At 40.8% G+C, this 23,888-nt stretch overlaps 1 protein-coding gene across 8 annotated transcripts in view; it reads right to left on the minus strand.

Annotated features, from left to right (window-relative positions):
- Positions 1–23,888, minus strand: part of LOC130438108 (transcription factor COE3) — a 96,457-nt gene that overhangs the window by 9,746 nt on the left and 62,823 nt on the right. For 5 of the 8 annotated variants that reach the window (XM_056769897.1, XM_056769905.1, XM_056769903.1 and 2 more), the window contains 5 exons: positions 19,353–19,434; positions 19,144–19,261; positions 17,442–17,575; positions 16,793–16,919; positions 6,746–6,834 (listed from right to left, as the gene is read on the minus strand). In XM_056769897.1, the coding sequence (XP_056625875.1) occupies positions 6,746–6,834; positions 16,793–16,919; positions 17,442–17,575; positions 19,144–19,261; positions 19,353–19,434 (550 nt within the window). The remainder of the gene's footprint in view (positions 1–6,745; positions 6,835–16,792; positions 16,920–17,441; positions 17,576–19,143; positions 19,262–19,352; positions 19,435–23,888) is intronic. The other 3 variants (XM_056769904.1, XM_056769902.1, XM_056769900.1) reach the window with 1 other exon arrangement.

Raw genomic sequence — 23,888 nt, forward strand, 5'->3', positions numbered from 1 at the left:
TGGGATTAATCGTTTGACAGCCCTTATAAATTATAAATACATTTATATTTTATAAATATAAAAGTTGTATTTAGCACTGTTGTCATCAAAATAAATCTAGTCATTTTCCATTTAAATATATCCTCAAAATCGGCTTTATCATCAACTTTTGGTTATTCTGCTACAATAAAAACCACAGCTAGCCCTAAAACACACACGCACCAGAAACACACAAATATGTGAAACGTCGACTTCATTCTAGAAAGAACCTTTTGCAGATTGATGATATGTATCTCAGTCATCATCTGCCTCTGTGTTCTCTAAACATGGCTCTCGACTTGATGCCAGGCCACGAGGCCTTTGCAAAAACACCAAAAACCTTTGGCCGAGTGACTAAACACACTGTGTGGGTTACATTTTTAAGGAATAACTGAGTGAGATCCAGGCCGTGGAAACCAGCAGCTACTGTAATGTTCTGTGGAGTTTAACTTTAACTGCTCATCAGGGAGTGTGTTTCTCTGCCAGTGTTTGTGCGGTTGTGAACGTACACACATGCGTGTGAGGATCGGGGGGCATATGGAGATGGGGGGGCATTAGGCTTCCTCCTCATCCTCCTCCTCATTTACTTGCATTTCCCACGACAAAATATGACCTTAGAACTAACAGTCTTTCCCCAGCCAATCAGCTGTGAGCAATAACGATCCTCACAGATGGCTCAAGTCAATGACAAACACGAGAGGCAGTGAGAGTGAGAGAGAGTGAGAGAGAGACCTTGTGCTCTGTTCTTCTCCTACCTATTCAACTAATATAGGCATAAGTTATTCATTCATATCAACACATTACTAGTTTTGGGATCTGAATGAAACATAAGAAAAGTAAAACCAACGCAAACGGGATCATCTTTTGGTATAATATAAACGCCAGTAAACCCTCCCTGCCTCTGCCCATCTGTACATGTCTCTTTGGTTGTCCCCTGCTCGCTTGCCCGATGCTGTCCAGGTATGGGGCTCTTGTTCGACGCCGCCTCCCCGCCGCAGTTCCCTGTGTCCGGCCCCAGCCGCCCGACCTGTCCCTGGTTGAACACTGCTCTGCCATCCACACCCAGTGGGTAATCTGTCACCAGCACAGCTTTGGCACTGGCAGCATACCTTCTTCTCTCTCTCTCTCTCTCTCTCTCTCTCTTACATACCCTCTCTCTCCTTTGCTCTCCAGTCCCCTCTTCCCTCTGGCCGTGGCTCAGTTCATTAATCTCCATTATAAAACAGAAGTTAGTTAATGTCTCTCATGCTTGCTGGCTACGACAGCCCGCCATGGGCCCTTTGGCACAACATGAACACACACACACACACATGAAACTACACAAACACACACAATTGCATAGCTATTCGCACGCCCACAAAAACACACCCTTATATGCATTCACAAGTACAAGTGAAAAAATATGTGATGACTAACACATTAAAGACAAGGAGTTGTTGCTTTCTTTGTACATGAGTGTCTTGTGGCGTGGGCTTGCATCTATGTTTTGTTCGAGTGTTTGTGTTTGTATGATCAGTAGGGTTTAGATAAAGTGAAAAAGCAACATGTGTCTTAACTCGACTATGGTGTCTAAATATTTTCGTCTTAAAGAGACAGTTCACCCAAAAATGAAAATTCTGTCGTCATTTGCTGACCCTCTTGTTATTTCAAACCTGTTATAATTTCTTATGCAGAACACATAATGAGATAGTTTGAAGAATGTTAGTAAACGAACAATGTCCATTGACTTGGTTTTGTGTGCATACAATAGAAGTGAATGGTTACCATCGTTGTTCGCTTTCTTAATAATATCTTCTTTTGTGTTACGCGGAAGAAAGAAAGTCATACAGGTTTAAGATGACAAGAGGGTGAGTAAATGATGACGGAATCTGGATTTTTGGATGAACTAACGCTTTGGACACCAGCTGTATATTTATATTTGATTAATATACACAAATATAGAAGTTCTTTACATTGAAAATGTAGTTTTTAAACCACGGTTGGGTAAAATATGGATAAATCACCCTTAAATTAAAATAAGCAAAAATGAAATGTCCATCATTTTAGAACATGTGCATGTAACTGTGAGTTTGTACTGAATGAAATATGTGTGATGTCATAACAAAAGCGGATTGTTCGTTTTGTTTCAGTCTATGCGTGTGTGCGAGTTGTAGTGTGTGGTTTCCTGTCAAGGTATTATGTGTAATCAGAACTGTGAGCACTTTAACACTGGTCTGAATTCAGTCCTGATCAATATCCTAATGCACAGTGTCTCATTTATCACTAACAACATCGCTTATCGGCACTCCATGGCTCTCCTCTCCTTCTCTTCTACTGCTGAATACAGCTGCTTCTCCAACCAAAACCTACAACTATAAAAATGCAAAAAACTTTTTCAAATCCAAACAGGAAAGAGTTTCATTCCAGTAACACAAGACGGTACCGAAAGAGAAAAAGGAACTGGTTCGGGGAGGGGTGTTGGGTATAAAATGATTTCAAACAGCCACAAGGTGAACAGACTGTACAGTTGCGCTCGGTGGACTCAGCTTTACTTCATTATTTATGTGCCGTCTACAGAAGCACCGCTGGCTACTTTACACTCGTACCCTTCACATTCCCTACAAACTATTTCACATCACACTTTCTCTGCCCAAACAAAAAGCCCTCTCAAATTAAGTCTGCCAGCACGAATCAGTCCACGCTCCCTGTAGTCATGGTGCTCCATAATCTCGATATTACTTCAAGGCTCAATACTTACTCCGTTGAACCCCCTAATGAAATGCGATCAATGATTGATAAGGTGGCAGTTGCCCTCTAGTAGACCCGCTGATGATTACAGCCGGTCGGCCCGTGCATCTGACCCCGCTCTGGGCTTTAGAGGTGTGCCACCTGGCCCAGAGAGAGACAGGTACCGGGCCTCGTGTCTTATTAGCCGACTGTCGAGGTGTAAAGATCTGCCGCCTGCCAGGCATACAATTAGTCATCCTGTGATCTTTATTACTCAAGGGTGGTGGTCTTTCTTAGAAGACCCCCATTTTTACACCTTCCCTTCCTCACCCGGGAGCTTCAGTCATCAGGTGATAAGACCTAGCGGATGGTCCCTTGCGTCACAGGTTGAGGACGTAGCTGGAGGAGAGAGAAGTCCCTCTTGTGATACTGTACCAAGAGGGATCTTCTGTCGGAGAATGAAGGAACTGGCCTTGGTTATTTCATATACTGTAAAAAAATCTTTACTGCCTTCAATTTTAAAGTACAATTAACTTGGCTTTACAAGTAATTTTTTACATTGTTTCAACACATTAAAATAAGTTATGCAATTTCAATTTATATCTGGCCAACATTTAAGAGTAAAATTTGAATTAACCAGCACTTAAAAATTTGTGTTAAAGAAATGTAAAAAAAAAACTCCCAAGAGAGTCAGAGTCATTATAGTTTTGAATTTAGTTTTATTTATATTTTAAATTAGCTTTTATTTTTAGATCTTTAGTTTTTATGTTAATTTTGGTATATGCTTTAGTCTTTTTATAATTTATTTGCTTATTTTTTATGTTGCTATATAATATTAATTAATTTCTATTTTAGTTTTATTATTTTGTTCATTATTATTATATTAGTGCTTTAAACTTTTTCAATTTATTTTCGAGGCATCATTTTAACTTTTCCTTTCGTTAAGTGGCAAAAAAAATGACTAAATGTTACGTTTTTCGCATTATTTTTAGGTCAATAATTTATTTTATTTCAATGAAGAGAGACTTTTTCAAAAGTAAACTAGTTTAGTAAACTAAAATAACCTTTTAGCAAGTACAGTGTCTTAAGCAGGGGTCAAAATATTTAAGATTTTTTTCTAGGTCATTAGTGATCAAATTTGTAATTTAAGTAACTTTCAATATATAAACTATTAATAAAGAGACTAAAAATGCATTCATTAAAACATAGGTAAATACATATTTAATGAGGAACAGAAAAACTGCAAAACCTATTTTGGTTCTGGATAGCCGGATGTTTAAGGGACGGACCGGCTCGCACCCCTCACGATGAGCACTCACGGAGGCATGTTAGTTGTTCTCTGACCTGTGAGATGTTTTGGATGATCTGCGTGTTAATCTCTTCAATCCACCGGCCAAAAGACAGAGAGCATGCTTGATGCAACATCAAGATGCTGAACTCCTCTGCTTTTCCTTTCCACAGATCTCTACAACAGCGTATCACAGCATGAATTCATCTCTAGACTTCTTGCCCCCCGCTGTCTGTGTGTGGCTGAGTGTGTGAAGTGTATGTGGCCGGGTGGGTCACAAAAAGTAGCACAGAAGCTCTGCAGTTCATTCAACACAGGTAACAAGGTGAGTCTGTTTGACTCTAGATTGGCCCGGCACTCGACTCTCTGGCCCTGAAGGCTGTCTCCCGACAAGCCAGTTTCTATCTTCCTTTCCATATTTTTTCCTCTTTTTTTTCCCCGTGCTTTCTTTCTAGGGGCTCAATTATGGAAGGATGGTTCTCAAGCGCCTGGCGAGAGCAGATCAGCTGACCCGGGAGAGCAAGCCATCCGACAGGTCCCCTAACAATGATAAATCACATACACACACTGAGGCTGGTGAGCAGCGGTCCACCACACGCCAGTGTTACAGAAGCAACCTGACACACACACACACACACACACACACATACATACATACATGCTTACTATAGTAATAAAGTACTTAACTGATAAAAGTATAATGTGCCAACATGCAAATGCATGTTCTAAAAAATGAGTTGAAAAAAAGTTAAAACTCACTGTATATGGATGAGTTGAATTAATATAAAAACATTTAAAGTAGTAAGTTGAAATGATCTGAAAAGCCAACTTGATCTTGCATAAAAAATAAAAAGCAGCAAAAAATACGTTTAAAGTTTAAAGTGTGTTGAGCGGACCGGGGCAAGTTGTCACATAGGTACGTTTTGCAATCTCTGAAATTGATTACCAAGTCGAAATGCACTTATGTTTGTTTTAAACATTGGTTTGAAAATGTAACGTGTCTTTAAAATAAATAAAAAATATATTCCAATAGCATTGCATTTTTACAAACTAACACTATAAAAAACAACACTGGCTTTATATTGGGAACACTATCGGTTGCTAAAAGAGATCACTGCTATCCAGGTGTCTGAAAGAGTGGATCTCACAGCCTGTTAACCTCCTGGCAACCTGGGACTGTCTGCATGTGTCCCGAATGCCAGCGAGAAATACAGGACCCTGAATCACGTCCATATTCTTGATCTATCTGGACAGAAAGGTGCTTGCTGACGGCCAAACCTGGGACTGGAAATGAAATTATAGATAAACCTGATACACGTCTGGGCCCAGCAAAGGTCGCCAGGCGAGCACAGCTGGGTTTCTAAATGCTGGGGCCATCACTGGCAAGCTTACACATATTAAACACACTCACACACACAAAAAAGCAAACACCTACAAAGATATGCATACACACATGTACACACACACTAATGCAATATTGCAAAGGGATGCAAACACGCACACATAAACAAGCACACTCTGATGTTGCGAATCTCATTTTGGAGATAATTAAACACTTACAAAATGACTATGTATTTAAAAATAAATGCATATATCAAAACAAATAAATATAAAAGGCCCAAAAATAAATATACGCTCACTTCTCTTTTAGATATGTAGGTTATACTGTACAAAAATACTGGAGTGACACAAATGAGGATATTCATGCATAACTTGGAACATGGTTATTTACTTAGCTTTTTATTTGTTTATTTATTTGCTTATTTGCATGCCTCGATTACTTATTCATTCCCTTAGTTATTTATTTACCTACGTACTGCTTTATGTATCTACTTGCTTATTTATTTATAGGACCGTGTCAAAAATGCTCGGCACCGGGAGCGAAATACAGGCGGAGGAGAAAGCGTCAACATTCTTATTGAGTTTTCCTCTCGAATGTATAAGTATATAAGAGGTGATGGCTGGCGGCCTCCCCTCGCCACAAATCACGGCATCAAAGCAGCCAGACAATGTATGCTTACTATTAGTATCAATTTACAAATAAACTGCTTTTTTGGTGACTGGATCTCAGATGTCAGAATTTGATAAATGGTTTCAATTTGGCAACTGTTTCAAAATGTCAGTCCGCATCAGATCTGATCCCCTCCTACACCAGCGCCCTGCCCGAAAGAATCTCTCTCACTTAGCTTCCTGCCTTTTTAGGGGAAAATAATCTTTTCATACTAACCAGGCGGCAAACCGCCCAGGGCACCTGACTGCACATTCGGTTTCCGTGCTCGACTCGGTGAGTGTGCACACATGTGTGTTTTGCATATACATACACCCCGTCCTCATGCGTTTCTCCTTTTTTCCAACAGATTTGTTTGCTTTTTGCTGCTCCAAAGTGGAAACGAGTCACCAGCTTGGATATAACCCCCATCTCACCCTTTCAAAGCCGGTATCGCACAAACAGTGGCTTTTTCATTCACAAGCCCTTATGAGATGTTCTTTCTACGCTATCAAACAGAAGGCCCTCAGGCTTTGAGAATCAAGGTTGGGTTGGCGGACTTGGGAAAACATTTGAAGTACAGATGCAGTGGCAAATCTAATGCTGAAATATTCAACGTACTGTTTTATGTCCGTCTCGCATACATTTTAGGCTCACTTTTACATTTATGTCATGTCGATGCTGGACAGGTTGTGTGATTTGAAAATACACCCAAGAAAACAATAACTTCAGACCACCACACTAACCTTAGGTAACCTCTCCGGGTCTCCGGGGTGACGAGGAATGACCTTTTGTAACCTCTGGAAGCCGTAGTCTATGGTGGGTTCATTCAGAGCTGTAGGAGAAACAGAAAATATGTTTTTTTTTATTTAACTGGTTAAGTTTTGAAGACACATGATGTCTTTTATCCTCAGTGATTAATACTCAGCAAGTAACATTTATGCATTTGGCAGGATGACGGGTGAATTACGGTGTATTCATTTCATGAACCATTTGAGCTTCACGCCCCTGTACATTTATCCTCGTATATTTGTTTACGTCTGTCCCGGTGGCATCAACACGGGCCTCCGCCTGCGTGAATTTGTTTCATGAAGTGTTTTGCGAGGCCCTGTGGCCTGTCTTTCCCACCGCAAGCTTCTTTTTGTCACAAACTCTAACCTTTCCTGCCTAATTCAATTCCTTTCTTCTCCCTCAACTCTTCGAGGCTTCTACGCTTAGCCTCTCTTACCCATTTCTCGCAATAGGAAAAGCAGAAAGAAACACCCGGAAAGCAGTTAGGGAGATATTCCTCCATAATCAAGCCCATTAATCATAAAAGGCTGTCAAATTTGACTTTGGGGACAATTTGTCAGCCTTCTTGCCCGGTTCTCTTTTGTCACCGCTCCTTCTTGTATTCCGTAAGGATGATTGACAGTCCAAATGCCGGCGAGTAGAATACCTAGTTTGCGCTAATATGCATAAGCGGTCCTTTCATGAATAAGAATAAGGTGGCTGCGCGGGAGCAGGGGCCTCTTTTCAAAGGGCCCGGCGTCGTTTGTCGTGCGCTTCAAATAGATGTTATTACCATTATAACAATATTTGTTTTCTTTCCTCAGGAATGGCCCTCGCCGAGCTGCTAAATCAAATTTGTTTGAGAAGGTTTCACGGCGGGGAGGAGAAAAGCATTCGCGGAGTGACGGGCTGACGAGTAGGGGGTGTTTGGGACTCGGCGGGCCCGTGGTCTCTCGGGAGGCTGCGAGAGAGGCGCTGTGGATCTGGTTCAAGAGAAATGCTCGCTGATCAAATGCAGTTTGATTAGGTTCGGTAAGTGATGTGTCACTTTTTTGTTGTGTCATTTCTTGACCGCCTGCCATGAGATAACAGACAGAAAAGATAAGAAAGAGACGGATGGATGGATGGATGGATGAGAAGAAAGAAAGAAAGAAAGAAGGAAGGAAGGAAGGAAGAATGGAAGAAAGAGATAATGAAAAGTAAAGGAATGAAAGGAAAAGTAAATAAATAAAGAGAGAAAAACAAAAGAAAGAAAAGAAGAACAGAAATAGCTATTTCACATAAATATCCAATAAAACTTGGAATAGAGGAAGGATGGATAGATCAGTGATGGATGGAGGGACAAAGTAAAGAAGGAAAGAAGGAAAAGAAAGAAAGAAAGAAAGAATGAATAGATAAAAGATACGTGTAAAAAATAAAAAGAGGAAAACAAAACAATAGAAAAAGACAAATAGCTATTTTAGATTCAATCCCATAAAAATTGAAGAAGAAGAAAGAAAGAAGAAGAAGAAAGGAAGGAATAAAGGACAGATGGATGAATAAGTGATGGATGGATTGAAGAATGAAAGGAAGGTAGGAAAGCAAGATAATCATGTAAAAGCAAAAAGAAAAGAATAGAATAGAATAGAATAGAAAAGAAAAAAACAAAACAAAAGAAGAAAGAAAGAAAAAGAGCTAGAGAGAGAAAGATAGAAGGAGAGAAAAAAAGAAAGAAAGAAAGGACGTCTGTAATAGCAAATTCATATAGCAATCCCATAAAACTTGTACTTTATTGTAGCACTGGACAGAAGACACAGGGAGGAGGGGTTTGTCTCTCTATCACACCCCCAAGAAATTAAGCCCATTACTTCTCTTATTAAAATCCCCCTGAACTCTGACCCCAGCGCCCCATTGGCTGCCTGCAGGGCCTCTGTCCTCTCAGCCAATCGATACGGCTTGCCTCCCGCCGAGAAGTGGGAGTAATTGGAGAGTGTGTGTGCGCGGGGCAAACCCTGACCCCGCCTGCATTACACAGCCCATATGAAGATAGATTGCCTGATTTAGTGTAAACATATGCTGCAATTCTAGCCATCAGTGCCACTTTCTCTGTCGTAATTTGTATTGATTTTTTCTCCCTTCCTCTCAGCCATCCACGCGTCTTTGAGGTGCCTGACGTGCGATTCGAAAAGGGGAAGATAATGCAGTTCGGTGAAGAGGTGGCGAGAGGGCGTGCGCGTGCGGGCCCGAGCGTCAGATGAGACGAGGAGAGGGATGTATATTTATTATTAATTTAATCATCTCCTTATTGCGAGCGCTGTGGGGCTGCGCGTCTCTTTTCTCTTTATCTTTCACACTCGAAGGTTATAGCGCGTTCCGCAGAGATCTACCGATGCTAAATAGAAGGTGGCTTTGGAGTGTGAGGAAACAGTGCAAGATTAATATGATTTCCTCTTTCAGATGTCCGGTGGGAGAAAACAACACCACGAGCTGCCACAGAATTAGGTAAAAGAGACACTTGTACTGAATTTATTACAGCTGATGCTTTTGTATTTTTCAAATCCTCTTCTGTACCTGATCATCACCACTGCACCCTGCATCCTCGCCCTTCAACGCGTCGTAATCCTCTCACGCAAAACCAGAGAACGCTTGACCTATAGCATGCAGTTAACCTGAATTGGACACAGCTCGCCGCGGCTCTATCTATCTAGCAAATTAGACCTAGTGCGTGCAACTCTGAAATCAATCCCAGCATACTCTCTGGTATTATTACACACTACACGGATGTCAGAGGTCATATTGGGCTGACTGGGAAAGCACTCAACACTTACCAATTCATGATAGCCAAACATAATGAGGGCAATGCTTTCTAATGCATTACGAGTCTGATATATTCTGGAAAGAAATAAAACAACAGAAATTTGTTTGTATAACTAACACATAAAAATAAAAAAATAGGATACTGTAAATGTAATTGCTGTTGACACAAGTCTCTGAACGACCACAGCATTTTGTTTATTTCAATGGATGCCTATGGAATGCACACACACCCATAAGATAATATAGCTTGAATGCATACATACAGTATACACGTTACTGAAAACTTTACAAAACTTGTACAGTTATTTTAAGTTGGCCTGCATCTCCCACAGACCTCCAGAAATTATCAAAACACTTCATTTCTCAGACGCCTGAAAATCCCGATCCCCACAATTCCAACCCATCTACAGCCAAATATGTATACACTGCATTTGTTTACATCTAGGCTTACATCTATTTACCCTCCTCTGTTTTTCTATTTACATTCTCGTATCCCCACTTTCCAAAAGGGCCTCCGACCGATCATGTTTCTTTCTCCCGATGGCGTCTGCATTTTCATCACGGGAGCTCTTTAGGTGACATATCTATTCCCATTCTCTCCTCTTTAACCCCCATGATGTCGTGATCGTAAGCATAGTCACGCCCCCCCGGCCAAACTTGTGTCTACGGTATTCAGAGAGAGGTTATTTCGGCGGTCTCCCTCTAACGCAGACTGAACGATTTCAGATGGAGCCCACGGTCCATCTAAAACACTTGATCAAGCCATACGCCGTCCGTGGGAGACGTTTTGATGGAATGGGGAATTTGATGCCGGGTTGGATTCCGACACAACACGCTGCAATTTCTCATTTTCATGTGCTACATGATTGATACGGGAGGGAATCGCTCTGAGCGGGCGGCTTTTCCACCTGCAGCACTTAAATTGGCCGTCTACTCTTTAGGGGGAAGACATTTGCGGATGCACAACGGGGCGATGTGAGGGGTGCGAAAGGAAAGGAAGCGATTTGTTTTCCTGCTCTAGTCTGCAAGTGTCGCTCCCGCTGTCGCTGCCGGGTCGCCGATCTAGCTTGTTGACAAACGTCTGAAGACCCCCTATAGCGTGCCATTGATTCGAACCCGTCCGTCATTGCATCAGAAAGGTCAGAACAGATGCAAACGTGTTGCCCATGCGGCCACGACCAGAGCCTTCGCTATGAAGGGAAAAATCTGAATGCACACCACCGCACCACTCTGAAAGAATAAAACAAGAAGTGAGATTCAAAGTGCAAGTTCTGATCAATCATTGCGGAGCTCTCCTTGCAACCCCCAAACACCCCAACCTCCTCTTCCCTGGATCGATCCTCATAGAAATTTCATGAACTTTAAACTGTGATTGACAGTAGAGGCAGGCCGCGCAGGCTTCTTTAAAGTGGAAAGCCACCAGGGAAGATGAAGAGAAGCCCACCCCGGCCTCTTCAAGCACACCGACAACAGAGAGCTCCGCTCACACTGAAACAAACCGCACACTTTTAATTACGGCTGGAACGCGCTCCGCTGTTATGGCGGCAATTAGGAAAGCCGAGATACGTGATCTGACCTTAGTTTACCCCTGTGTGACATCACACCCTGAAATACTGTCTGGCTTTCTCTGGGCGAATAATCAACAAATGATTCTCGCTTACAGCCGGCCGCTAAATTAAAGGAGAGTGGTGGGGCGTCTTTATTTCGGGAATTCACAGGGTAAGTTATATCGCTGGTGTCATGCGTGTGCGTGCGAGAAAAAAATTAGGAATGTAAGAAGAGGAGCATTTGATGAGCTACAGAGGGCTTTTCTACACCAGGGGAACGTGACTTTCCTTTACAGAGCCTGGATTCATATTCACTATCAAAGGAGACACTTTTCTCTTTAAGAGGAGACCTGTGGAACCAATGTTGGATAATTAGTCATTTCACGGGGGGACACTTTAGGCGGTGGCTCCAAAATAATAACAGCCTCCTCAGGTGGGGGAAGTATGGCTTTGAGGCACACTTTCTTGACGTGTCACTCAACTTAATCAAGGCACTACAGAGGCAATTACCCAGCGGATGATTAACATATCTAGCCAGCACGACAAACGGATGCGAGCGGTAATCAGCAGGACTGCGTCACTGGTGTGTCTCTGAGGAGAGTAGAAGAAAACGAGAGTGAACGAGTGGACTTAAAAGAAGGATTTCATGTCACCTCCACTTTTCTTTTTTAGCTTGTCTCGAGTTATGGGAAGAGTTGGTTTTGTCCTCGGTTGTGTGTGATTTTAGTAAAGCAACAGCAAAACTGATCATGCCATTTTACATATTAAATGAGCCCTTTAAATTTAAATTCCAAACCTGTATGACCTTATTTCTTTCTTCTTTTGGATTAACTACGCCTTTAAATTACAGCAACTTACTGTTAGCTAAAATAGCAATTTGATAGCTACTGTTAATGCAACTGACTAATAAATGCCATAGTCAGGATGATGTTGACAGACCACCTCCTAGAGCGAGTCTCTCAATCACATCAGCGTCCAAGCTGTGAAACAACCGTACGAAATGATGACATCATACCGGGTGCCGCTCTACGTGCTCGGCAGTCCCGCGGAGCTCATCCAGTGGAACGTTACGCTAATGTGTTCCATCTGCCCGCGCAGAGGATGAAAAGGTAACAAAGTGGCCCATTGTTCCACGGTCTGGGCAACAAGTGAACTGCTCCTGGTCCCTCTCCGAGCTGCGTGTATGGGAACAGCCTTTGAGAAACATCAGGCACCGCGTCCACCGGGCTTGTGCCATTAAGCTTAAGTGCCAGATTTAAAGAGCTTGTGCGCCGGACGGCGCCAGAACTTCTGGCTGATGTGCGAACACAAAAAGCAGGTTCCAAAACCAGCCCGTTCCATTAAGTTGCATACCAGCTGGGAGCTCCTTGGTTTTCCAATCAACTCTTTTGGCCCCAGGCTGCGGCAATTACATTCACTCAAACTAGATTGAGAAAATCTTTGTTGTGGGGCTTTGACATCCAATCCCACCCTTACACCGATGCCCGACGTCTGTTCCAGCACCGCGACACTACATTTCCGCAGGACTCTCAACAGAGCTTCAATTCAAAAACAAACACAGTTCGAAGCACTATAAAGTTTTACATTCACTTTTGGCAATAGCGTAATGTATGAAGTGTGCTGCAGATGAAGATTTAGAGACCAAAAACAGTGTACGCCCAGAGTAACCCCACGGGAGCGATGCAGCCTAGTCTACAACCCCATGGTGGCCATTAGCTTCACAAAACAACCCCTTTTCTACAATTGCTGCTCAAACAAGGAGAGATTTAGGATAGCGAGAGTAGACAACTAGTTAGGCAGGTGCTCAAGGTGGTCGTTTATTCTGCCACTGCGTAACCCAGCACCCTATTGAGGAGACCCTTAGTTCTTGAAACAAAAGGTCTCGGGTCTCAACAAAGATGCTACAGCTCTTGTTTGCGATGCCAAAGGCTGTCAGCCTGAAGAACATCAGGCATGTTCTGACAGGCACTTAGCTGCCCTGGAGACCAGTATACTTTATATTAACAGTCCCGCACCTCCAGTACTCTCAGCCACTGTCTCCAGGATATTGTGCAATTGCTTGGAATGCATACAGCACCGCTAGGGGAATAAAACCCTTTTCCCTCTCAAGAAGATGTAAGGATGCTTCAGACACAACTGTTGTTTTATACTGATGCATTTCCTTGACTGCAATTAAATAAATCAAATAAAATGATATGGACAAATGGTCCTGTTCCTGTTGCGTTTATGGGTTGATACCCGAGGGACAAAATGTACAGTATAGCTTGGATGAAATCCTTGCCAAATGCATAAATATAAATGTAATTCTCAACTTTTTAAATAAAAATTCAATGTGCAAACTGTTGTCTTCATGTTACACAAACACATTGTTTTTTAATAGTGTAGCAACCAAACAGGCTTGTTTATAAAGTACTATAGGTACAAGTTGGCAAACCAGGGGCGTGATGTACTACCTTTCTGTCATTTAGCTGTATCAAACTGAATACATTACTTCTCGTCACATGTATTATTATGATTATTATGGCAGTGGCAGTAAGTTACTGATGATTGGGAGGGTTGTGTTAGCGTAAGCTGGATCCATGCCGCCAGTCTCAAAGCTTGTAATGTATAGATCAATGTGGCCGTAGGGGAAAGACGATCAATGGCTGTTGAGTTATTGCAGTATTTGGCTACTGATTTTAGAGACCTGTGTTTTCCCAGGAAAGTCAATACCCTCAGGCACTTCACACTCATCTCGCCCTCCTTCCTCCAAACCTAACACCTGGGGAGTCCTAACCCCCAGAGAGAGAGGAAGAAAGAGAGAGACAAGCACTCGTGGACTGAAGGACTTAATGATGCATGCAGGCAGAAAGCAGAACTAACACAGAATAGAAGTGAAGAAGATTTCTCCAGTGGGACAATGAGACAGAAGAGGGTAAATGTGTGAAAGAGTGCAGTAATAGTTATCAGGTACCAGCTGCAACACAGAAAGTGAGAATGGACTTAACATTCTGCTAATCTAACAAGATGTCCAAACTAGCCCGTGCCACACATGAAAGGAGAGCCAATCTTTGACATTCCCTGTAGTGCTAGCTAGCGTTGGGAAGTAGCTAGTGGAACATCAACAAAATCACAAAGTCGGTCCGATTACAGTGATTCTCAAAATGTTTCGTTGTAAGGCCCCTATTGTGATGGTTTTATTGGTTTTATTGTGATGTTTATTGCTTTGTGGCCCCCCAAATAAAGACTTAAAGATTTTTAATTAAACCAAAAACATATTTAAATATAAAATGTTGGTGGTCATATATTTCTGATGTTTCATTGCGCAAAATGTATCATAGATTTCTATATTTCATTAAATGTAACTCAACCATGTGATCCCGGATCCATCTCGGGGGTCCCCAGTTTGAGAATCACTGTTTACTGTACAATCTTAAAAAATATATATATTTTAACAAATCTATTGTTTATACAATAATTTACACAGATTTATAGAGATGTTTCTACAGTATCACTTATGCAAATGAAAGCACTACTAACACATTTTTTATATTGATATTAATTGGACTGCACAGTAAAAAAACATGATCTTTGAACATGTAATTTCGGAACCAAACTCTTCATTTGCTATAAGAAGCAAAAATATAAAAAAATATATGATTTTTCTTTATTCCTACACATTTCTTTATGTCTCCACTGATTGTACGAGGCGTTATCTATTTCGCAACACTAAAATTTGTAAAAGGTGCTACAGACATAAATTTGAATTGAACTGAATATTTCCGAACAGTTCAAATGAATTGTTTAAAAAAATTCATAAAATACTGAATTCTATTTATCACAATTATAATATTATAAAATATAAAATTAGGTTAAATGCAGTCTATAAATTAACCAACCTTTATAGATTTAATGCACTCTACGTCACTTCGGATAAATGTTTCACAAACTACAAAAATATTTAAAAATATTTTAAGTTTGTCCGTTTCAAACATTGTTCAAATCTAAATCAGACCCTCATTTTCTGGCTTATACTAGTTTGTTTAGTTTATGTCTATGGGCTGTTCCCTCAACACAAGTGTAACAGCAAAGCAACAGCCAGCTGTTTCAGAAAGCTGAAAATTTCCCACAACAGCCTCAGATGCTTCTGACAGATGACCATGAGATCACTTCCTGTGCTGGCGTTAACACTACTGTATAGAAGACATGTCTCTGAGCATTGCTACTTGTCTTTCACCATAGATTAGACCGTCAGCCTACAATCGGTGCAATGGGCATATTGTGCGCCTTTGATGCACTGCTTGGCTCCATTACTGCTAATGAAAGACAGATAAAAGGAATATGATAAAAATAATGTGTGTCTGCGCAGAGATGCTAGTCTCTATTCCTAATGTACAGTACAGTACGTATCCACCGATCCCCCTCCCAATCCCTACGGCCTGGACGCTTAATTTCAGATGACCTAAATGTATCTCTTTCAAAATATTCGAACTGGCTGGCGTTCCTTTGGAAGCGTCTGACGATAAGGAGTGAGTTTGATTCGAGCTGGAATGCAGTGTAAAGTTGAGCTCACTGAGGCTTATGGGAAATCTCTTGTGGGAAAGACATCATTGAGGTTAGATGCTTTCTCATTCCTCTTCAATTATACACAGTCTGCCTATTTAGTATTTAAAAGCCTGCTTCATTTCGTATTCATGAATATCACACGTCTATGGCACAATAAACATGATGCCGGATGTACGTCCGTGCATCCATGGTCTAACATATGTACGCGTGAATCTAATTTGCAGTGTACAGAGATGCATTCTGGGAAACAAGATTAGGCATGCATTGTCCGAAAAGGTATATTGTCTCTTACAGGAAACTATTTTGTAAAAGACAAAAGAAGAAGTTTGATGAACTTGGTTTCTATAAATTCATATAAATGAATATAAAGTAACTATACATTCGATTTTTTATACAATGATGTCTATTTTTGTAGTCATATGTCCAAGACCCTGTCCTTTATCTTGTGTGACCTGACACTTGAGTTCTATCTCTGCTTTCTGATTCTAAGATATTCCACACGTCCGTCCCATTCATCTTTACAATTTGCAAGAGAATATTCTTTTGAACTTTAAGAAAAAATTCAAGCCATTCTCAATGCGGGATTCGTAAAAGCCACGCACAGTACAGCTGTCAGTCAAATCACCTTGTCGGCCCAAGCAGACATTAGCATTGCAAAGCAATGGCCGAAAGCAAGACAGGCTCGTCCACTCCATTGTAAAAGTGTCTCTTTTTGCTGCTTACACGGCCAGTGCATCTGAATGAGAGGCGCTTTTAACAAAGAGAACGTGAAATACATTGAGATAAAGCTGATGTTTTACAGACAGACCTAACACAGACCTGACATTTTCTTATCGGACCAAACAGTCCTCGATCTGACCTTTCGCCTGCCTTGACTGGCATCTGGATTATTCTGATGAAATAATCTCTGGATGAAAAGCATCGATTTGACTAAATGATACTCGGACACAGGAGAACGGACATCGGCTAAAGGTAAAGACACAACCGACATTGTGGAACAAGCACGTCGTCTTTAAGGACCAAAAAGCATATTTATATGCCAACAAAGACAGGAGAAGCACTTGTGGATGAAAAGACATGCAAAGATCAACCTATAAAAATTTGATGCTCCAGGCAGTGGTAAGTGTTGTATACCTGTGTAGACAAAGCGCCCAGGAGCTCCTTTGCAGAATTGCTTGGACTTGTAGGAAAGTGTGACCTCCACGACCCCAGGGATGTGTCTAGGGGGTGTCTGCACCCGGATAGCGTGAGGTGTGATGAGCTAGAAGCCATAAGAGCGCACGTTCAGTGGTCAACAATCAATACTCAAACACTTTCTTCAATTTAAAAACTGATTCATTACTTATAGGACAGAGTTATAGATTTTACTCATATAGTGTGTAGATGCTGCAGTTTTTGCATTTGTTTCTAAAACTAGAAGACTGAAACTGTAACATTTTAACCTTAAACAATAAATGAAATTGCTACAATTGCAACAGTCCATTTTTAAATAAAAGGTCATTTAATTAAATATTTTAAAGATAATAAATATTAAAAAAACTAAATAACTTGAATGATTTAGTTTTTTATAGAAAAATAATTAATATATTTGTAATTATACATAATGAGTATAAAAAAATATTAATAAAAATAAATGTAAGAAAAAAAAGAAATATTTTATAATCAAATATGGTTATATTTATTATAATACATAATTTGTAAAGCAAAACAAAGTTTATATACCATGAATGAATAAATACATAGTGATGTTCAAAGCTTAATATATTAATCTTTCATAACATACCTCACTCCACACCAGCATTGTGCCGAAGACCACCTGTAATCCGTCGAAAAAGTTGTCGCCAATGATGATGACGGTGGCGCCTCCAGTTGTCCATCCCTCGCTGGGGCTGATGGCTTTAATGCATGGAGTGGCTGCTTCGTAAAACAAGATCACATAACACAATCTCCATTAGAACAGTGTCAACATTCCTGCACATTTTGTGAAAATTCACGTAAAACAACTGAACAGTTTACCAATGTTTTACTCTACTGTCTGCATACCCTCAATGCAAAAGAAAAAAAAGATTAACAGGAAGTCAGATGACCGTAAGAGCTCATTTGTTTTTTCTTCCTTTGGTGTCTGTGCACCACTCAGCTCAATAAAACCATTAAGATTTTTTGTCTTTTATCGTAAATCCGTCTATGAGTTTGGAGGCAGACAGGCTGACTGAATGAATGCCTCAGTCTCCACCGGCTATGGACGGGAATTGATTGGTCGTTGCTCGGGCGAGCTAACAGTCAAACCAAGGGGCCGTTTGAGCAACTTCATACCACATTACTGTACGTACACTACTTCACTCGAACAACATCACCGGGATGCGACTTCAAAACTTTTGACTTGAGGTCACTTCAGATTGCTTATGAAAGTTCTCTTTGTTGTGGAGGTAAACATTCTCTGGAAATGGGGAATTTTGATTCCTGTGACAATGAATAGATGAAAGTAAACAAAACCATTGGGCATGATTTGCATTCACCTGTTGGGGTGGAAAGGAACAGCTGTTGCCTTTTCAATAACTGCATGGGTATTCTTGTGTAGTAAAGATGAAAGCTTGCCCGTTTTCCACAATGCATTGCTGTCAGTGACAACCACTTCATCTTTTTAGATCTTTAGAGATTACTAAACAGTCTTATTTGAAGTACACCAATGACTTTCTACTTTTAGTTGGATACAGAGGTGTTGGTGATTTTACAGTGACGTTTCACGATCACAGAGCTCATCAGAAATTCCTACATACTGGAACTGTTCGGAGATCAGCGGGGAGGTGAAGTTCTGTGCAAACTTTTATCATATCAAAGGGGACATTACCCATTGCAGCTCGACCCTACAGATGCACGGAACCCGATTCATCTACAGTCCTCGAAGAAGTAGGTGAGGGAGGACAGCATGTAGCGCTGGGAAGTTTAACTTTTCTCTTCATTAAATCTCAACCTAAATCTCTTGTTTTTACTATATTTTGTAAATCGGGGCGTCACAATAATCCAACATCGAAACCGCGGTGTTAAAACCCACGATCATCGATATCGTGTTAATCTGATATGAGAAATAATTCATCAGCACCCATTGAAAACTTGTCTTTGGAGTCACAATGGTTACCAGCTCTCTCCGACTCTTTACACATGTATTTTGGGTGTAAGTCATAGGCCGAAGAAATTTGAAAACAGAAAACAAACTAAATAAAATGTATTTTATTACATTATCTTATATAGAAAAATTCTAACAGTTTTATTGTCACATCACCAACAGCAAGTGTGCCATGGTACCAAGGTGCATCAAATTCTTGACGAAAATAGATTGCGATAATATCGTTATTGTGCTACGATAACCAAGCAGTAAAAAACAGAAATTTCTAAGCGATTTATACGGTATAAAGATAGGCAGACATCATAAAAAATGTGTCTAATTTCTACATGTGTATTAGCCATGCGTGATGCGTGCGTTCTACCTTCAGAGGGGTCCAGGCGTCGCGCCCTCCGTCCGTGTTTGGAGTTGTTGTGGACGAACATGTTATCTGAAACTGCCAGGACATGACCATCTACATTCACCGTAGTGGAAACCACCACCTATAAAGAGCACAAAGAGTGTTTATTTGACCATGTGCCCACCAACCGCATGAGATCGGCTGTTTTTATCCTCTATAATCTGTATTCTCACCTGAAACCGCCTCATGTCTCTGGGGTTTCCTGCGTTTTTCAAACAGTTCTGATTACACTTTAAGAAGAATTTCAGGAAAAATCTGGAAAAGAAGAAACACAAACATCGTTCTTGAGTCCCTTGAGTAAAACCATTTAAAGGCCTCCGGGCTGCAAAAAGCGTATGCGATATTTACAGTCAGCGAAATGAAACCGCATATGGCACGCTAATAGCTGTCAGTGAGTGATTTAGTCAGCATGCTCGGAGCAGACGCTGGTATAGACATGAGATGTGTAATTAGAGATGAGCTTTGATTTTTCATCCTTTATATTGAAGACTAACTCTGCCTTGTTGATTTACTCTTTTTTTTACCTCACCCTGGCCCTATTGATCGGGAATGGATATCAATGAAGATGAGCCGTAATGGCCTCCTCTGCTGGAGGTAGGCTACAGTAAAAAAATGGATTGCAGTCTTAATGCATTTCCCCTGGCTGGTAATCTCGGAGCATTCATCTCCGGGACTATAAGCCCCACTATTTTGATGGAGTACTTTCCTTTTAATTGCCACATTATCACAATAATAATCCGGGCAGTTAACAACCAGCAAGGTCGCAGACAGCCATGTCACATTAACCACGGGATAACCTCCATCGTTGCCGCCCCACAGAGCTCGCGGAGCGAGGGATGCTGAGAGAGACGGTGGCAAGAAAAGCCCCTATGTCTGTGATATAAATGGCCGCTATCTGCAGACGGCATTGATTTCTCCCTAATAAGACAGTAACAATATCTTTAAAAACACACGGTGCTAACTCAGGCGATTTTAGGATCTCACTTTACCACATGACATAATCACAATACATAGTTTAGACGGGCTTAAAGAGAATAGAGAGATACCGAGAATTCTAGCGAGAAAGACAGACAGAGAGAGAGAGGGGCAGAAAAAGAGCGAGAAAGCCTGTTCTCTTTAGCTCGTATCGACTGATACTTGATCTGGGTTGGTCTGTTGGCTGCTAATGCCCTTTATGGCCATGGAATACAATAATAAGGGGAACCCATCCCTGAGCTCCATTCATATGATATTGGAGTCCTTGGAAGGAGAGATATGGATCAATAAGGATTGAATTAAAACACAGCAGGAGACAAGCTTTGTAAGTGAAACTCTTCTCAGATATTAGAGGAGGACTGTGTTTATCACCACCCCGGTCACCATTTGAAAGTAGAGAACGCTGCCCGGATCGGACGGCGAGATCTGCCGGTTGTGGAATGGCAGAGAGGGTAGGAATACAGAGGAGAGAGATAGCGAGATGCACGGGCGTGGAGGGGGTGAGGAGCACGTGACGCGTGTCTCGTAGGTCTAGACTTCTCCATCTGCCACTGGGCAGGAGTTGACAGGGAATGTGAGATTCCAGGTCTCATCCTGGAAAAGCGGCAGCACTTCAAAGCAGGTCGGCTCCCTTCGGATCGAAGCGGGACTAGCCCAGCGTTTGGAAGTGTTTGCTTGATGGTGGGGGGGGTGACAAGGCTCGGGGTGGAATGGAGATCTCAGACAGGAAAACGGGGGCGAGTGGAAAGAAACAGCTAGGGCAGATTTTGAAAAGGTCCAGGGTAACCGACAGACAATAAAAGGAGTAACACAGGTTAAAAACAAGCTCTAGCAACACTGCCTGCCAGATGACATCGACAATACAAAGTAGTTTTGTTCTTCAGTTTGCAAACATTGCTTACAATAAAGGTCAATAAGGCATTTGTTGTGTATTTATTCTCTAGGCCCTCCATTATAAATTGATGTTGTTAAACGGATAAGTCACCCAAAAATAAAAAATGTCATCATTTATTTACCCATTTATTCATGTGGAGAAATGTCTCTGTGGTTTGATGTCTACTGGAAGTCAAAGGGGTCTAATGTTGTTTTGTTATCAACATTCTTCAATATATCTTCTTTTGTGTTGTGCAGAAGAAAGTCATAAACAGGTTTGACATGAAGTTGAGTAGATGATGAAAGAATTTTCATTTTTGAATATACTATCTCTATAATAACTCCTTGATGTATCATTTACTCTTTTACACATACATTTTGGGCTAGTTAACGAAGAATGTTGTCGGATTTATTCAACATAGTCCAAGTTTAGTGTCTGGCTTGCATAATTTTTCAACAATTGATTGTCATTTCATGTCTTCTTAAAAACTTTTTTCTTCTTAAAAACTGGTTTAGAGTCTAGTTTGATTTTTTGGCAACACAGAGACAAGCAAACCAGTTGAGGCTGCCGTTTTTTAGCATGGCTATAATAAAACGAATAAAATAATGGCAAAAATAAATGATTTTAAAGTATATATGTATAATACAGTATATTATAAATATATAATAATAAATAACGATTATTAAAACTTTTTAATAAACGAAAAACATTTTAACATAAAACTCCAAATTAAAACATACAGCTATTTTCAAAATAATATACATTTTAAATATTACAAGAACATCTTTACTAAAGCTAAGACACAGAGCGATTTGAACTTTTACTGTGGCTTCCTCCTTCCTCAAGACCAATGACTTACATTATGCAGTACATGTGATACAAAGAGCGCAGAACGAAACCAACAGACAGCTATAGGAAACGACAGAATGACAGAACAGGCAAATTGTGGTGTGGACACAGAAACACAGAGAAGGGAAAGTCTAACTCTCACGTTGAACCTCATCCTCCCCATCTAAAACTTATTAAAACAACATAAATAATTAATGACCTTCTAGAGCCGGTGCTCGGTTATTAGTCTCAGTGTTTCTTTCTATCCTTCTCTCTGCGCCTGTCTCCCTCTCTCGCCCTGCTCTTAAAAAAGTGGGTAAAGATAATGAGAGAGTTGGCGTCTGTGTTGTAAGCCGTCACCTCATTACGCCGGTCTGCAATCAATTACAGGGGGCTGTGTGGCCCTGTCAGTCCTTAATGTGCCTCCAACACTGAGTCAGAAATTACTGCTGGTCCTGAGCACCCACTCGACTTCTATCTCTCTCTGGAACTCGGAGGACCGGCATGGAAGGGGTTTAGGACTGAACAGTCACCGGAAAGGGAGCTTCAGCTCTGTCTCACTTGTAGGCCGTCCACCGAGTGACCGACATCAGTTTTGTCGTCCAGTGTTTACTCTATCAGTGTAAATCATCATCTGACCACTACAATCCTTCTGTACAAACAGAAGTAGAGGACATTTGGGTTGTTTTATGAGTGATGGAGATGAACACGGAACAATTAAAAAAATAACTCCATTAGTCAGATCTAATAAAAAAATGTGCGCTTTGGATTGTAGGTAGGTATGCTGTACTGTATACAAACAAATCTAGCGTGCTTTTTGATAAATGTTAGATCCAGACATAACATCCCAGAAAACAATTTCACTTCTTAAATGTGGCTCAGGAGACTTAAAGGAACAGTCGCCAAATGAATTTAATCACCCTCAGGTTGTTCTAAATCTGTATATATTTCTTTGTTCTGCACAGAGAAAGGTATTTGGCAGAATGCTTGTAACCAAACAGTTCTTGGCAACCATTGACTACCATAGTAGGAAAACTGTGTTATACATTTCTTATTAAGTTCTATAATTTTCATCTGTTGAAAAGAAAAGAAGATATTTTGATGAATGTAGGAAAGCAAACAGTTTTGGGGTACTTTGTACCACCATTGTCATTTTTCCTACTATGCTAGTCAAAGGTGGCCAAGAACGGTTCGGTTACAAGCCTTCTTTAAAATATCTTTCTATGTGTTTATTAGAACAAATTAATTTACTCAAGTTGTTCCAGATTTGGAACATGTTCTTCTAATAAAGTTTTGGTTCAATAAAGTAACACATTTTTTACATGTTTCTGTTTGACCTTAAAGAGAAAGCTATTGAGATCGTTTGTCCTTGAATGAAGAAACGATAAAAATTTTCGAGTTGTTTGAGACATTGTTAAGACCTTTTCTGACTCTAACAGAGACACATGTAAGATTGACGGAGTCTTTTGTTACAATTGGACTTTACCGTCATTCAATCTCATGTTCTGGAGAAAAATCCCTTTTGTGTTGTTCATCCAGATACACTCTCCAAGAAAAACATGCCGTAGTCCCTCATTATAGTTATCATATACAGCTTGTTAAATCAGCCATAGCGAGTGCTCAACACACACGTACAGACCAACACACACACACAAGCATCCTCACATGATGTGTGAAAAAGAGCATCTCTGTCTGCTCACACATCGTCTCACACACACACACCCATCCCTGGAGTCTCTCACTTATTACGTTAGGCAAGAAGAAAAAGAGAAAAAAATCAATATTTCAGCAGAGGTATTTTTAAAAGCTGCCATGGCTCCAATTCTCGGCCACCATTTGCTCCGAGTATTAGTTGTTTTCTATGAAATGATTTGCTTCTTTGGGATGGTTAAAAAGGGGGAAATTTATTAGCTCTGCAACCGATTAGCACAACACTTTTCGCCCCTCTCGCAATACTCCTCTTCCTCACCAGTTTATTGGGAGTATTTAAGGGAATTGGTGAAATCAACAAAAGTTCAAACATTTGCTCTGA

Source organism: Triplophysa dalaica, chromosome 16, assembly GCF_015846415.1.
Source record: "Triplophysa dalaica isolate WHDGS20190420 chromosome 16, ASM1584641v1, whole genome shotgun sequence".
Classification (NCBI taxonomy): Eukaryota; Metazoa; Chordata; class Actinopteri; order Cypriniformes; family Nemacheilidae; genus Triplophysa; species Triplophysa dalaica.